Genomic DNA, 18,397 nt, shown 5'->3' with positions numbered 1-18,397 from the left:
TAGGTTTAGGGAACACCCTGTATATAACAAGGCTTGGGAAGCTCATACTGAAGACCAGCTGCGTCAAAACGGAAAGATCAATGAAATATGTAGTGTATGCCCGTAAAAAGTGCGAATAAACAGTTTTGCGTGCTACGTGCCGTGGAATGCGTGATTCAGAAATTCAAGAAAAGGATTCCACGGTCCCGGACAGGAGGCAAGAAATTATCGAGAAGTGTGCCTATTATTTAAAATCCCCAATTACCTGAATACATCTTAGCAAAGAGTTAATTAGCATTAGACGTTACAAAATTGATGTTATCTTCGTTGAAATTTTTGTGAGATAAGTTTGAACTAAACTGCATCTTCATCAATCAGTTTTGAAATCAATTTGTTTTTAAACATGTTCAAGTCCGTTGAATATTGTCTCGAAATATTCATTACATACGTTAAGGCTAACAATGAGGGTGGCCGAATATCATGGCCCCTTATAGAGTACTGATTACTACAAGCAAATTTTTAGGGGCTGCAATGAAACACTCTTTAACCACGCATATTCTTTCAAAAGTGCTAATCGGTTAACCTACCTATTTTCCATACTTAATTATCAACACTCACAATTTTTTTAGCTCGTCCCTGGTAAACCTAACAACCGTCTAAATGCCCTCCTGAAGTCCATATTAAAAATAGTGTAAATAATGGGGTTTAGCACAGAATTAATATATCCCAGCCACGTAATAAAATTAATCAGTCTCCTAGAAGGGCAACACCATTCGCAGAAGGGCACTATAACGTACATCATAAAGAAGGGAAGCCAACATACAACAAAAACTCCCATTATTATTCCTAGAGTTCTGGCGGCTCTCCGCTCTTTGGAGAGACTTATTCGTTGTTTCTCCTCAATGAACTGGTAAATACCTCCCATCTTCTTAGGTGCTTCAATTACTACCACTTTGGATCCGGGGTTTTTGCTTTTGGAGTTGATAACTGTAACAGCTGTGCAGGGGGTTGAGTTTTTGGAGTTGTTAACAACTATGTTGGGAACTTTGGAGTTTTCTCCACTTTTATGAGAGTTGGAAGAGTTTTCACCTGAAATAAAAGAGACATACTTTAGAATTTAATTTTATTTCATCTTAAAATTTACTGTACAGTAATAAATAATCTTAATAAAGCAGTGATTTAATAAGGATTATCGCAACATTCACAATAATCGCATTTAGAAAAATTAACAGTTGCACAACTGTTGGGATTTTCTCTGAATGGCGTGCTACTCTTTAAACATATTTAAATGAATTTTGTCGCCAATTTTAAACAATTTACATCTACAGAACTATTATATCTGCTGAATGTGGCCAATGTAATGGAAATGCCAAATAAGGATTTTTCATGTCGTTGTGTAACGTATACAATTGCAAACATGTCACATGACTCATTTAAATTTATAGTTAACAGTTAAAGTTTAAAGTAACTCGATTTCCTTATCCACACATAAGCAACATTCAGTGTCAGCTTTATTGAAGTATACTTCTAATAATTAAAATATGTCGTCGAAGCGGAGATGTAAGTATGTACAAAGTCTCTACTAATTTTGAGATATTTCTTGTCCATAGAGATACAGTTATTAATGTTAGAAGTACAGTATCTGTATCGAGGAATCTCTGGAAGCATGGCTCAATGCTGTTAGTTCAGTGAAGACGGGTTTGTACCTTCACATGAATGCTTAGTACTGTTTTATGAAGATTAAGTTCCCTTTAGGTAACTTTTAATGGACCGTCGTCTAATAAATAATTATCAATATAGCGAAAATTACTTACCGGCATCAGTAATTGAATCCTCTCGCACTAATATTGGCTTCAATTGGCCCGTCTCTTCATTATCATCTATTTTTCCCTTCTTTTTCTTCTTCTTGCAATTGATCTCACTACGTTGTTCGTTGTGATTAGTTTCACCACTACTGACGCTATCTTTGTCGATATCAATCTTCTTCTTAGATTGGTTTTTTGAAATTGCGTTGATTTTCGATGCCTTGGCACGCTCACGTAGTCTTCGTCTAGTGGCAATGAAAATTTGGATATAGACTATTGTCATAATGATTAGAGGGATGTAGAAGGACCCAGATGATGAGTAGATGACGTAACCCTGAAACAAAATATCTATATGAAATCTCGACATAGTAATAAAACCATTTTTCTAAATTCTTATGTGACTTTTCAACCTGCGAAAGTTGGAAAAATTCAGGAGAAAAAATTATATTAATTGAGTTGAAAATAATTTACAATGAAAATTAATATAAATGATTTTAATCACGTATGGGGTTCTAGTTAAAACAATTACACATAATAAACAAAAACATATTGATTTAAATAAATTTTACAGCTTAATTCAAGAAAAACGTAAAATCGAAAAACCGAACATTGAGTAATAATAATGACAATGTAGCTGCAAAGACAGTAATAAATGTGTCAAACGAAAACCCTATATGGCAGTGAAATTTTTGTTTTTTCTAAAGGATTAAATTACTCTGTCACTCCCAACTGTGTTCCTAAGCTTATCACAGGACCATCAACAAGAGCTTAGAATTAGGTCAAAACTAATTTTAGATAAACCTTTTAAAATTCAAGAAAATTTAAACCCCCTTCGAACAAAAGATACTCAATTTTTAGAGTAAAAATAATAATATTGAAATCCTTTCACCAGGCAGAGATAACGGTATACTCATAATATACTGTTTTACTTATGAGGAAAAAATTGAAGACCTTTTAAATAATACGAATTACATACTAAATTAAATTAAAAAATAAAAATCCTTTGCAGAAACATTAGAGAGCAAAATTCATAATATGTTTGATAACATAAAAATAATTTCTTTAATTGAACATAAAATGAATCGCTTAGATGCAATATTGGGTTTGAATGGTTCCATTCTCCAACTTTAGTATGACTACAGTATAAAAAAAAATTCATTAGTGTAGAAAAATGTTCTTTCCGTAAGAAAAATTGGGTTTGATAGTTTCTTGAGGATTTTTAGGACTGTAATTTTAAGGAGTATTACAGTATTTAGCTGGTACTATAAGGACAAACGTTCACTTCCAGAATGAGTTTTTCAATACTCAAAATTTTTCAAGATTTGTTATCCACATAACTCTGCAAAATAAAATTAACCATCGAATTAACAATACATACTATCGTGAGGTTATTAGGGATTTATGTGAAAACCACTTATTTTCAATATGAAAATGATCATTATAAGCAAAGGTCTGGGATGGCGGCGGCAGAATTTTCATGGAAAATTTAAACCTAAACAAGTTTACAATTATAATTTTAAACCTTTATTTCGGTGGATTTTTAAATGTTATTATAAAAAAAAAGTATGGCGAACCACTTTGGAATCTACCTTATCGAACTAACCTGAATTATGGAACCATCTGCATCATCGTGCGGTCATCTATACTTCATCTCATTTTTCTCTTCTCTCATATATTATCCTACGTAAGGACATCTGGCGCCGTGGACAAGTGGAGCCCATTAGGATCCAGCCATAAAGGACAACATTAAACCCCCTTAACTAATAAAAATATATCATTCTTCTCTATAATTTTCTGAGCAATTATACTGCAAGTTTGATCGCTGTATATTAATTCTTTAGTGAAATAAGATCGTTTTTTAAACCAATTGTACAAAATACAGAAACTTAATTCCCAAGTTAAACAACTCCCTATAAAAATAATAAAAATTTGACACCCTGTATCTCCGGAAAGAACAGTTTTGATCGTAGAATGTGATGTAGTTCAGATTCGAAATGACCGTGTTTCAAAGAGACAAAATGAAGTGTTTGTCGATACTCACGTTCGGACCAATTTGAGATCACAGTCTCAGAGATACTGTTTCGTGTAAAAATAACAATGAAGTTTCTAACTATAGTTAAAGTGTATTGATATCGAACAATGCTATACATATGTATATGTTAAAACAATGTCGAGAAAAAGAAGTGAATGACGAGACAAAGCGAGCAACAAACCACTTTCGAGACGAGTGGAGCTAGCTAAAAGAGGGTGTCTGTTCCCATATTTAAACTTGAACCTAGACATAAGCGACAGAATAATAAGAACAACGCTCTAGGACGTTGGCACGTAGACTTGGGATTCATATATCCATCTACACAGGTCCTAACAAAACGTGCCGATGGAATGGACAAAAAGATAGGATAAATTTCCTCGTCATATATATTTGCAACTTGCGATCCATCGTTTAAAAGTAACTTCGTAACTATTAACCGTTTTTAGAGTATTATTTATAGAATTGTTGTGCAACTACTCGTCGAGCATTAATATGTATATTCTATTGTAGATATTTTTTCCCCTGTTCCGTAATATTTTTCTGGTACCACTTAAGTTGTACCAAAATCACTTGAACGGCGCTTTTGTGATTTTGATGCGAACAGGTCTCGATACCAAAAATAAAGATTTTGGCAAGCAAGCAAATATCTAGCTAAGTCTGAGGACATGCTGCTTCTGATAAAATGTATATAAGTCTTTTATGAATCTCGACAATAATTTATACGGTACTAAATTGACATGATTGGGTAGAAAATCACCGTTTCCTCAAGTGTCCCTGCAAAAAAAAATGATTTTGTTCATTTCCCTTACCAACGCTGGCATGAGATTACGGCTAAAATTTTTCCGCATAATTTTTGTCTTAATTTAAATTTACATTACAGCAACGTTGCATAGTAACACGATAGCGCAAACCATCAACAAACTATTTAATCAGAAAATCCTGCAAATATTTACTAAATTTGTCACATTAACAGTCTCTGTGCTTGTCCGCGTTTCCAGCAGCACTATGTGCTGAAATTTGAATTGTAAATCCGGATGGTATTGGTTATTCCTTCTCCGGAGTAATTTATCTCGAATTTGAGGCAACACAAGTAAAACAGAACCGGGCATTGAAAAAGTAATTTAAATTGACAATCGGCAATAATTTAAAGATTAGCATTCTCTCTACGTCGAGGGAATTATCCATTATTCATGGCTGGAGAGACGTTTTTGGGATTTGAGGGCTGCATCTTGGAATTGTTATTAGTGCTAGGACGTTTAGCAGAAAAAACTGGGAAACCGTTGATCACAATAAAATTGAGCTAAGCAACTTTTCATTATATGTCACAATTTCGCGGTTTTGTTACTATCTGGGAATTTTAATTTTGGTTTATCGCACAAGGTATGGACGTTCTAAGCAAAAAATAGAGCAAGGATCCTCTCGATATGTATGACATAATGAATACAGGGAGTCTCTAATTGCTTGGGTGAAACTTTACCCACATCTTATATGTTAAAAAAGAATTTTTCTCTGTCACCATGAACTCTATACTCATAGGTGTTACCAGTTCAAGTGGAAACATAGAGTTTGTGCAAGTGGGAGAAGGATCGCATAAAGTTTAATATGCTTTCGACAAAAACCGACGAAGTGGGTTGCGAAGCTAGCGGTTAACGTGGGCTGAGTCAATCCGTCGGACGTCCCCACTTAGATTGGATGTTCAGGTTAGTGGCGAATTCACTACCTTCGCGACGATGGAAATATTTTAAAATATCTGGATATTACACACAATAAATGATACTCGTCTGTAGTCACGCAGGAGCTTAAGCCGAATTATATATAAACCTTAAGTTGCAGGAATCGCGCCGTCAGCAATATTCAGTATTGGCTTCTATCTTTTCATTACCATTAGAACTGAAAAATGAATTATTTACACTGAACCGAATAATTTCATAACTAAATATTAATCAGATCTTATTCAGTTAAAATAAATAATTTGTAATAATTATTATAAGTACGAGTTAATCATAAAAATATAAAAAACAATTCTAAGCAATAACTACTCGGTGTTTTATATTCTTAATTAATTTATAACAGAGCAAAAAACAGCAATGTAAATAAATGGAAAAAAAGGATTCATCCATCACTAGATTTATATTAAAAAAAATTTTGAAACGTTGAGAGATCTGGTAACACTGAACTGACTCCGCCCATATTAACCGCTAGCCTCGCAACCTACTTCATTGGTATTTGTCAAAAGCATATTAAACTTTATACGGTTTTTCTCCCAGTTGCACAATCTCTATCTTTCCATTTGAACTGGTGATACCTATATAGTATATAAACCAAACGATTATTTAGAGAATTTGAAGACCCTCAAAATGATGTGTCATTTGACCGACGTTCCTTATAAAAAAAAAATCGAAGGTGTTATCACCCCTACGATACTGTCGATCAGGGTGCGATCTTTTTCATCCTTCCTCTTCCTTCTCAATCCTAAGGTTTACGTGTTTCAGCAATTTTTAACTTTAGTTAGCATTTCTAGAAATCTGGGAAATGACATGCTTTTAAAAATACACCCGGTATAGTAAAAAGTACATTACCGAATTAAATATTGAATATTCCTAGATTCATATATTCGCAAGACAATAGAGCTTAAATTGAGAAAGTTAATTTGTTCGTTGTGATTTTGTCTACATTTCTAATATGACAATGCAATATATTGAAATGGAGCTTTACCGTGCATCAAATAATTCTTTCATTAACTTGAGAATGTCAACTTCTCATATTAAGTAAATATTCATATAGTACAGTTAAGGTAAGAAAATGCTTACAATAAAAATGCACCATTTCATTCAATCTTTTATTTCAAATGTGTTCTATTGCTTTCGATTCATCCTATATTTTCAATTTAAATGCATTTACTTGATGTCAACCAAAAGAAAGTATTTGCGAATTTAAATATTCAGAGCAAGTATTCACTTTTTTTCTGTATAATAAACATAAAATACTAATAGCGACAAGATCTTGGAGGGGCATGATCTCGAATATGCGGGCTTCGGATCGACATCCCCTGAATAATTCTGGTTGTCCTGTAGGAGATTTCGTTACTAGGGATAATATCAAGATGGATTTACGAAACCCTATACACAGAAAAAAGTGAATACTTGCTTTGAATACGTAAATCCGCAAGTAAAATTTTATTCACCAATATCTTTTATGCAAAAAAAGTATACCTTACCGGAGTATCCAGGAATTCTCATTTTTGAAATATTTGGATTTAAAATCACAACATTCATTTCGTAGTCGATGTTGTCTCTGATACTTTTGTGTAATAAGCAATTTTTGTTTTAGAATTATGTGAAGCTTATATTGTACATATTATTAATAAATTATTCATAAAATTAAGTTTTTATATATTATCAATAGTTTTTACTTCATAGATCTTTCCAATAACTGTACATTTACTATGAGAATTTCCAACCTTGGTATCTCATTTTTACGCTGAACTGGCGAATTACAGCACTTTAATAAATGAGAAAAAAATTGTCAATTTCCTCACCTTTCTCGACGACAACCTGCACACTTTCTTCTCCAAAAACACGTCCGTGTCTGGCCAATCATTCCATCCTATTAGAGGCGGAGATGAGATGAGCAAAGAAAGCACCCATACACCCGCAATCATGATCAAAACTCGCTTTAAAGTTCGCTTTTGAGCATAATTAATAGGGTCAGTTATTGCCCAAAATCTGTCTAATGCTATGGCACACAAGTTTAAAATCGACGCAGTGCAACATAAAACGTCCGATGTGAGCCACATCTTGCATACATGGATCCCGAACACCCATTGTCCTACTACAGAATATACTACATTTAAAGGTAGCACTAATATGGCTACCGTTAGGTCTGCTACGGCCAAGGAGACGATAAAGAAATTTTGCACTATTCTGAGAGGCTTGTACGTAAACACACTGAGAATTACTAGAACGTTCCCGATTATGGTGAGCAGAATGATGAAACCCAAGGTCAGGATGATCAATACGGCTTCCCATTCTGGTGTGTCGATGGTACCAAAGATGGTGGAGTAGTTACCGTACTCTTGGTCACAAGATCTGTTGCTGTAGTCGCCCATTTTTCATCTTTGTGAAGTCGGTGGTTGGCCAGTGAGGTAGATTCTAATACGATCTGAAATAAACCCCACATTTTAGGAGCTGGATATCGATAAGAAACAGAAAGGACAATTAGGACAATTTCATAACAGTATGGGGCTGGTCAAAGAGGTTCGTTTATCAATTACACCCGATTGACGGGCCCTTGAGGCTTGAGTGCACAATTTTCGATGAGCGCATTTTAGGAATATTGGATCTTTAATGTAATTAAAAAAGTAAGAGAGAGAAACAATGGTGTATGCCCAGGATTTGCATAGAATTTCTGGCAAAGGCATATTTCACTTTTGTGTCAAATAACGGTTTTATTTTCAACAAATTCGTGAGAAATAATAATTTACATTACATAAGTCCCAACGATCTAAGCAAACATTGTCTAATCCACTAAGTGAATATTCCTAAGTCATTCAAACGGAAAAGATTGCTGAAGTAGAAAGAGTAAGACAAAAAATAGCAATTTAAGGAAACGATAGAGTTACTAAAATTAGAAAGATTGTAGGGAAACCTGGATGATGCCGGTGTGGCAAACGAGAGTGCAAAGTTTCGCGCCATTAGTTTCAATGCCTCTATTAAACGTATGAAAGCCCTTGCCGTTATCTGGATAAAAGTGTTTCGTTCTCCAAGTTGGAATTTCTTGAAAAGCCCGTTATGTCTAAATTTTTCAGTAATTTTGATGTTAATGTTAATGTTTGTAATTTAAACTTGCGATTGAGGTTTCTTTCAAGTAATTTGAGAAATTGGGTATTTTCGCGAACAATAACGTTTTCGGTCATGGCTTCCAATTTTCTTCAAACAACAAAGCTACTTATTAACCGTTGTACGCGGTTGGATGGCCCATCAGTTTGTAAGTCAGAAAAATTTTATTTGTGCCATGAGAAAAATATGAAAGCGGCAGAGATTTATTACCGACCTGAACTTTTTTTTTATTAATTCTCCATTTGATTTTATTTCAATGTGCTTTAAGTATTTTTATTATAAGAATTCACGTTTCATATGCTCGGACGTTGTTAATGTATTAGGTCATTACATATGAAATGTCCGATTTTGATTCAAAAGATTGGTTTATTATGTTTTTATATATACTATAAGTATGGCTCGAAGGACCCGACTAATACCTTTTCTAAGTCTGGAATAGTTAACACAAATTGTACACCAATTCCTAATAGCGAAAGTCAATGGCAAGTAATAATGACACTCATTTCAAATAGGAGAAACGTAAGAACGATTTTCCTCTTGGATTTTCTTGCTAGAAAACAATGAGGTAATTTTACATCACTACCTACCGTGAAACAGTCTCAAATTGCTTTTCCTGCTCTTACAATGTTCCCTCCTGTATTAGGTGATTAAGAAAACAACTTTAGATAATAGAAATGTTACAATTTTTTCCAATAAATAAACAAGTGTAAACCATTTTTATAATTTGCAACATGGTACGCCACAAAAATTTACCTTTAATATTTTTTAAATTTTCCAGACGTGTGAAAAAGGGAAGTTCCCTAGTTCAAGTTAGCCCGTTGTACAGATTAAAAGTAAAGAGGAAACAGGGTACTCAAATATTATGATAAATATTTTATTATGGTGTTTATTACATGTTGAAAAACGCGGTAAAAATTCGATTCAAATGCGAGTGAATAAGAAAAAACAAAATATTAGTACGGTTGTTTAGAGAATGTGAAGACCTTTAAAATGATTTATCACTTGACCCATTTAAAAATGCGAAGGGGTTGCCACCCCTGCGATATTGCCGATGAGGGTGAGAACTTTTTTCATTCTTCATCTTCCCCCTCCATTCTAAGACCGACGTGTCTCAGCATTTTTAATTTTAATTTACACTTTTAGAAATATGGGGGTGCTAAATTTTTAAAAATACACCCTGTGTAGGCTCAACAAATAAGGAATTTTAAGGTTTCTAGAAATTACTATCGTTTCTCATTTCGCGTTTTTTTTCTCTGGGAACATGCCATGTCTTTGCCTGATAAAACAAGACTTAAAGTGTTAGATAAAATTGAGAGTGAGATGCAACTCCAATTTGTTAAGCGACCGGATCGTAATAATATGAATATCAAACAGTTAAGTAGCAGACACCAGAGGCATGCACTTTTCGGATAGAAGTACAACTGTCCCTGTAATTCAGGGAAAATGTAGCTTTAACGGATGTACGAAATAGACAAATTTATTCTTTTCATGACATTCGTCACGAACCTTTCACTTAAAGAGCTCTGAATCATTGTGCAACGCTAAGTGTCCATGTTTTTTGAATAAGCTGAGTAAATCTCTTCCCAATTTTTTAACCATATTTACATATTATCGTCAAATGTTCTACACCATGTTAACTGTTTTTATTGGATTTCAGATTTTCTTTCTACCAGCTCATTATTCATTGATTAATGCGTAGTATTGTTTAGTTATGTATTGTTCAGTACTATGCACGTCCGCTTCACCAGCTTGATCTTCATTATTTCAACAATAAAATATACCCGCATGTGCGACTTGCCCGAATATAATAATTATCCATTTTCGCGATAGCCATATCACACGAGAATAATACAATTTATTAAACTTCAAAACATATTTCTGACGGAGCAAAACTATTGTTTGGTTGTACGAGGCTTTCAATGGGTATAGAGTAAAGTGCATATTCACGTCAATGAGAACAAGCGATATTAGAAATTGAGTTTAACATGCAGAGTTCGAAGGTCCGAGAGATGTCAAGCCACAGCAAATATTTAATAACACGTCACGTATGTAAATACAAATGCAACTCCCTTATATGATTTGATTGCATTTCCTCAGTTTAAGTCAAATAGTTTGTTTGTATGAAGTTATTATCCATAAAATGCCAGACGTAAAACTTCCCTGGATTATATTATAGACGGACCTACTAAACCTTCCAGGTCCTTATGCTCTTCATTGTGGTTACAGCTACGAATTTAATGCCACGATGATGGTAGAGGGATTGACTTGGTAGCCATCCTCCAAAAACGATTTTCAGTATTTTCCAGTTTGATTGCTCTTGAATGTATGAGAATGTACTTTGAATTAATTTGTTGTTGAGGAAGCGAAACCTCTGAGAGCTAGGAAGCCTTTGAATTGTCCTCTGTGAACACTCTGTTCCAAATAAGAATTCGTCGAGGAAGATCTTCATTTTGAATGATTTTTTTAGCATGAAATTACTATTAGAAAATTATTTATCCAATTATTAATTGCAAATAGTATTAGATTAGTTTTTAAACAACGCGGTAATGCTGACAGCTCATAATCCTAAGTAATTAATTTCATATCAGCTTATTGCATTATTATTTAATGACTTCGTTCGAGATTTGATGGTACAATTATTAATATTGAACACGCAACTTTCCACTTCAATTTTTATTACGATCAACCAATCTTAGAGTACTCACTCTATTACTATTTTTATGTACATATATTCATGTTATATTCAGTAATTCATCATATTCAGAGCAAAGGAGTAAAAGAAAAAATGGAAAAACAATTCGTTACAACGGGACTATACCGAACTTTCTTTGCCTTACGAATCAAACAGGACAACATTGCTTCCTTTTCTCTTCAGCTCCTCTATTGAAACATTTCCAAATGTTTTTTTTCTTCGATTTTATGAATGATTATTTGTGTATATACAGGAATCACCCGTTCAAGTCGAAACATAGAAATTGTGCAAGTGGGAGAAGAATCGCATAAGATTTAATATGCTTCCGACAAAGACCAACAACGAAATGGGCGCAGTCAGTCCGAATTTAGTTACCAGATCTCTTACCGTTTCAGAACTTTTACGATTATAAGTTTTAGTAATGGATTAAATCAGTTTCGAATTTCTTCTTATTTATGAATTATTGTACATTTCTTTATTATAGCATAACTTAGCTACGTCATTGGTGAATATGGTGATTTGAATTCGCTGATATTTGTTTATGATCTTTCCAAAAATGGAACGATTCGTTTATCGTTTAAAACGATATTGAAAAATTAATTAATTAACCAGTGCAGGTAAAGCATGTAAGGAATTTCGAACTTACCTGGCAGAGTTATTGTGTTTTGGATTATTTTTTCATTTATTTACGTTGATGTTTTTTGCCATGATTTCGCAATGGAATCAATGCTAATCTAGTGGAACATCAAAGTGGAGACGTCGACCGGACTGACTCAGGCTACTTTGTTGTTGGTCTTTCTCGGAGGCATACTCAACCTTATGCGGTCCTTCTCCCACTTGCACAATTCCTATGTTCCGATTTGAATTGGCAATACTTGTATGCGTATACATATTTATTATTTGTACATATATAAAGTTACTAAATAGTTGGTCAAATAAAATATTAAGAATCAATTCAATCAAATACTACTTTGACCTAGAATTCATATAACCGTCGTTTCCTCCACCACTTCGAGTAGCCACTTCCTGCAACTTCGAACGCAAAAACTCCAAAGCTAAGGACTCTTAACCCTTTAGATGACACGAAATAATAAAGTGGCCCTGTACTGACCTTGTTCTGTCGCAGAAATTAGAATGCACATTTTCTCGTTTGCCTCCGGCGTCTCATCTGGTAGGAAGCCGGGCCTGCAAATAATGAGAGAAAATTGAAAAATGAAGGTATCATGAATAGAATATATTATACAAGCAGGAAACTACAAGGTTGCATTTCTCTGCGTATTTAAATTACAAGAAGAAATGAATAGGGTAATTAAATTATGTTTCCCTAAGTTAACCTTTTTTGAAGAAAGCAAATAGGGTTTCCATATACAGTGTGCCCAAGGTAAGGATATCTAGCATGGAGATCTGGTAAACACGAGTAGGTACAGACTTAGTTAAATAGAAGAAAAGTTGCATAATCAAAACAGCAGTTTCACGGAGCAAATGCAGATTTATAAAAATATTTTTGGTATTTCATTTAATTCGAAAACAATTTTTTTTCTAATTACGGTCCTGCTAAATCTTTTGTCGATTGCAAAACAACTTTTTATTACAAATTCGTTAATTTTTTACCGTCTACTACCTTCCTATTTATAATCTAAACTACTATCTAATGCTATTTACGAGATCCCCATGCTAGACATCTTTATCCTGGACACGTATTGTAAATTTGTAGAGTACGTAATAATGAAAAATGAAAAACCGATTAGGTGACACGTTATTTGGAAAAAGCAACAAAAACAGCATTGAATATAATTTAAAAAAATAGATCGTCGGTACTTCCCTAGCGTTTTATATATACTTTTGCCTTATTTGAAGATATCTAGGTGTTCCTACGCAGATGCAATGAGAATGGTAATATTTCCAACAGTAAACAAACCACAATCTACTCTCAAATTGGGGTTCCAAAGTGAAAGGTCGTTTGTGACGCTCAAACAAATATAAATGGAATAAATCTGAAAGCGGAATGGATATTTTTAAAAAAAAAGAACCGAGTTGCGAGCTCAGTTTTTCTTTATATCATTATTACCACTGAAATCCCTGCATAATACGAAGCTCAAAATTTGTAATACTCATATTTTAAATATTTAGCAAGAGCATCTTTCTTTTCAAAGTATTTTCAAACCTCATTAAAATTCCATTCAGGCATTACCTGACTTATCAGAAAATAATGTGTAACACGTTTGGCCGCTACTACTTCGTTACATTTTCTGACACGACTAATTGTAGCCACTTGCGGGGCAAAGAAATCGTGACCAGAAGCTCATAGTGGGACAAATTTAAAAAGCCTTCCTCCTCTTTTCTTTTTCCAGTAATAGTACGAATAAGTGTTTGGTGGCATACCACATCATTATAAAATAGACATACTTCAGATTCTAAGACCAGGAACTGTGCACTTATAATCTAGACTTTAATTAAGTTATTAAAATATTTACCTTCATGGAAAATTTAACAATAGAGAGAGCTCTCTCCCTTGTGAAATTTAATCTCTGCACAAAATGCACTTCAATTCCTAAACCGTCTTGTTCAAAAGTAATTTTTAATTTAGTAAATCCAGGACGTAAAAGAGACTTGCCTGGAAGTTTTTAAAAAGCCAGAGTTCATTAAGTTCATCTTCACACGAGAAATTATTGTTATGTCAGCTCACTTATGTTGGGAACTCTATCGAGCAAATTTTTAAAGAGGATTAAATAAGCCCATCAAGCAGCTGCTGCTGTTAGATCGGTGCAGATCCACTCGCGGTTTCTAAGTGAAACTGATTTTTTTTAAGGAAGGAAGGAAGTTTTAATGGAGAAGTCTTCCAACTTTGAAATTTAATCTAGACATGCTCGACACCATTATTTGCTCAATTCATAGCCTGTCGCGTCGGAGCAATTTTTAATTTAATGAAATTTCGAGGTGAGGAATTCTTATAGAAGTTTAATGAGAGGTAAAATGAAATCGAATTTGTAAGGAGATAAGTGGATAACCAGCTGATCTTTTTTACTTTAGTGCGACGGAAAGTATCGAGTTTGAAGTGATACAAACTTTATTGACTTCAAAATCTATTATCACGTTAGTAATAATTAAAAAGGAAGAAATCGTGTAGGGTTAGGTGTTGATCTGGCTTTTCATTTAGCTGCAACATGGCGAGAACCTTAATTCTCAACGAACGAAAGCGAACTAACCTCAACTAAACTGCGTTTTCCACTGGCCTCACTAGGACAATGTAAAGGTATTATTACAATTACATTATAAGTAACCTTATATTATCCTTAAGTTAACGTATGATAGAGATACCTTCACATTACCCTAGTGCGGCCAGTGAAAAGCACGATGACACTCCAATATCAGGAAAGTGTTATTGGACCTTTAAAGACTTAGTAAGTTAACTGAGATTGGATACCTCGTTGTAGAATTCTATTTTGTAAATACGTGGAGAGAAAATTCTTCTTAATTTCTTGATAACTTTAGCTCAAAATTATTGATATGTTGTTAACTTGCTAAACTGCTAAGAAAAGAGGGACATCAAACAGGAACATAGAAATTACTGGAAAAAAACTCCTATAAACGAAGTATCAACATTTAAACCTTAATTTTTACTTGTGCAAAACGTGTTGTGTAAAATCTTGTAAACTAAATTAAGGCCGATTTATCAACTTGCAATAACGGGCAGTTTACCCTTGCATAAACTCCCCAACGCTTTAATGGATATTTTATGAAGTTCCTACATAATCACCTATTAAACTTAAATTTGAAAATTGAAATTAACCGTTATTCGGCATGCTATAGTTTGCACAATTACCGACATAATCGATACTTTAGAAGTGATAATATGTTTGCCTCCAACTCTCCTGGGAACCTCAAAGTTATGGCTGTCTATTAATGTTAAGTTTAAAACAATTATTATTGTAGCTAATGCTTTCCAGTCTAGTAAGGTAGATGTTTTTATCATTAATTGAAGATGATATGTCAAAGACATATTCAGGTTGGAGGGGATTTGAAGGGAATATAAATTAAACTTTGATGGAGGGTAAGCAAGAGTGTATGAGCGATAATTAGAAAAAGTCTATTAAGTGCAAAATAATAACTCGTAACTTGATAGATGTACATTAACTGTGATTCTTCATCGTTCATCTACATCTGAGCACTTTTTTCTTAGGAAAATCTGGCTTAAAGCTGCGGTTTTCTGGGAAAGTGGTATGGTAATAGAGCGGAACAATACAGCAGCCCGTGACCGGCAAAACAGAACGGGAAACGGCACTTGAACTTCTTGAAAAACTACTTACACCTACATATATAGTTTTAGGTGATGACCTTTTAGTCTTAAAATAAAGTATCTGGTTTATGAAAGATGACGCTCCTACCTATTACTTTATTCATTTAAAGGACTTCTTGAATATGAAGTTTTTCTATTGATGGTGGATTAATCGGAGTAGGAAATATCTGTCCCACAAACTCCCGATTTATATCCAATAAATTTCTTTTTGGCCGGTTTTTTTAAGTTATTGGTATACAAATTCCTACCTAACAGTAGAGAGGAATTATGGAAAGGAAAATAAAAAGTGCAAATACTCCAGACCTTGTTCAAAATGTTACAAAATGGTGGTTTAAGACTGGGAACATGTATTGGTGTAGATAGTCAATATTTAGAAAATTTACTTTAGTTAATTTTTTGTAATTTTCAAGATGTAGATAATGTTCTTAATTCAACTAAGGATATTATTGAATTAGTTTAATAATGTTTTTAGAAAAAAATAAAACAATATCTCCACGGTGATGCATCCATTATGCGGAAAGTAATGTCACAAAATATATAGTTTTCAGATGCACGCACCCACAACAACGAAAGTCTCATATTATACAAAACTTTCTTAATAAACAGAGTTTGTATTTCAAAATTTAAATCTTTACACGGGAAAACTTTTACGTAGGTAGCTTATCTGCTGAAACGACTAAGTTTCCTACAGCTAGCAGAATCTCATATCCCGCGAAGGAGTTTTGTATAACTTTCTAACTTGCAATTATCTGTCATCATGAGAAGTGTTTTGAGGTGCACCAAAGAATATTTTATCATTCTTTGTTATTTTCCATATGAAATATTATCGAACCATTTTTTTCGCATATGGGTTCCGCCATGTGTGCTTCATTTCAATTCGTTTATTCCCTTAAATGAATTATTTACATGCAATTTCTAACAAATTTCTTAGCACGTACCTCCGACTACGAGCATTTATAGCATGTCACGTTATTATCGAGAGCGTGTGAATATTCAATGACAAACTCGATTCCCTTATACATCTGAATAAATTTACTCAATAAAAATATGAAAGTTATTTGTTAAACTCTCCATTAAATCAGTTCCCGATTTCCAGATTAAAACAGTTTTAAATCGCCCGTAAAAGGAGATTAATGGTACTTTAGAGAAACGCGCTATTAGGAAGCATTAAAAAATTTATGATGAGCAATTTAGGGAATGAAGCATACTTATAAAAGTACTTTCTATCCAGTTCTCTAAGCTGGGACAATTTATATCGATATGAAGTGAATGTCTGAACGTGACGTTTTGGGGTCAGATCGTGCCGAATTTGATACGTGTGCTGTATATTCTCCCTTTAAAGGGCTTTGAAATGAAGCTACTCAAACAGCCATTTTCCTATAGTAGTATACCGGATGTCAACTTCTCCTTCTATCACAAAAGTCAAAACTTTTGGGGGTATTGAGCTGAAATTTGGAGGAAACTTAAAGTGTCGTGATATAACTTTTCCAGGAAAAAGCTCCCTTTGAAGTTTTTAGTTTTCTCGGAAGTAATTTAAGGTGCTTTTTTGAATATGAACATCACCTTTTTGTCAATATCCTGAATGAATATTATTCCGCGTATTTTAGTTCTTCAGACCGGTCGAAAATCAGTTGATGAGTGACGGACACAATTAATTTTCAATCAAGTAGATCATGATCGACACCACGATTGTTTTTGCTGTTAAAACCAGTTGATCACTGGCTGTTGCAATCAGCCAATTTTAATTCTTGAAGTGTAAATTCTGGCGCAAATAAATATTATTTTTCGTTTGAGAAACGAACTGTCGATCAAAAGTTAAAAAGGTCCAAGTGACAAACATTTTTGTGTATGAAAATGCCGATTTATAGAAATGCTGAAGAAGCTGATGTGTTCTTAGTACATTCTGAATTCGTTAAAAACCAAAGGAAGGTAGGAGGACTTGACACAAAAATTAGTTTTTCGAATCGGCAGCTTTCTCGAAGTCAATTTTTTACGCATTTGAAGAAAAAAATTTAGTCAGGTGATAATCCCCGAAAATCCCTTATAAGCCAAAACTTTTGTTGCGAAGTAAAGGAACCGAATGTAACGTCTTGGGATTTGCTCCCTATCACTTTATAAGTAGTTTGCAAGAAATCTCATATGAATCATGTCATATGAATCATTTCAATTCATACCCTCCAAATATGTTTTAATGCCACCGGAAGATTATCTAATTGTAAGACTTACTCCAAACTCATTTCAAGTAAAATGGAAAATGATCATAAAAGAAAAAAATATTTATTCAAGTGCCAAATACTCCACATATTAAGCCCAAAGCGATGTTGGTGATGTTCAATTCTGTAAAAACGGGGTTTTCCCTGGACCAGTAATGCATATTTTCTGTATTGAAAAATCCATTGTTTATGAGTTAGCTCTCATCTAACCAAATACTTTTCTATGGAAAATGTTGATGATGTGCACATTTCCATGTACACCAGGACTCTATTTAGAAAAAAAGCTGTATGTTCATTTTCTACGAACAAAATAGCAGAGAATGAATCCAAGAATGTCCTGTTAGAGCTTATAAAAAAGTCGCAACAGAAAAGTCGTTTCAGTTTCCATCTGTTTTTACCATAATTGGGGAAGTTTTTTTAAATCGAAAATTGCGGTTTTTTTCGAAATGGCCGAAAAACGAAAAATAATTTTATAGATCTGTTTGCATCATGAAATGACTACCAGATGAGATGTTTAACGAGAGTTCTACCCATTACTCTT

General features: G+C 33.8%; 1 protein-coding gene across 3 annotated transcripts in view; it reads right to left on the bottom strand.

Annotated features, from left to right (window-relative positions):
• Positions 1–404: 404 nt before the first annotated feature.
• Oct-TyrR (Octopamine-Tyramine receptor) overlaps positions 405–18,397 on the bottom strand; it is a 76,364-nt gene continuing 58,371 nt past the window's right edge. For all 3 annotated transcript variants that reach the window (XM_066389282.1, XM_066389285.1, XM_066389283.1), the window contains exons 3-6: positions 12,458–12,531; positions 7,355–7,977; positions 1,794–2,118; positions 405–1,068 (exon numbers count right to left, since the gene is read on the bottom strand). In XM_066389282.1, coding sequence (XP_066245379.1) covers positions 605–1,068; positions 1,794–2,118; positions 7,355–7,924 — 1,359 coding nt within the window. In that variant the 5' untranslated portion in view covers positions 7,925–7,977; positions 12,458–12,531 and the 3' untranslated portion in view covers positions 405–604. The remainder of the gene's footprint in view (positions 1,069–1,793; positions 2,119–7,354; positions 7,978–12,457; positions 12,532–18,397) is intronic.

This window comes from Euwallacea similis, chromosome 4 (assembly GCF_039881205.1).
Source record: "Euwallacea similis isolate ESF13 chromosome 4, ESF131.1, whole genome shotgun sequence".
NCBI classification, from domain to species: Eukaryota; Metazoa; Arthropoda; class Insecta; order Coleoptera; family Curculionidae; genus Euwallacea; species Euwallacea similis.
Note: the sequence above shows the minus strand (reverse complement) of the source record. Positions and strands in the feature narration are given on the sequence as shown.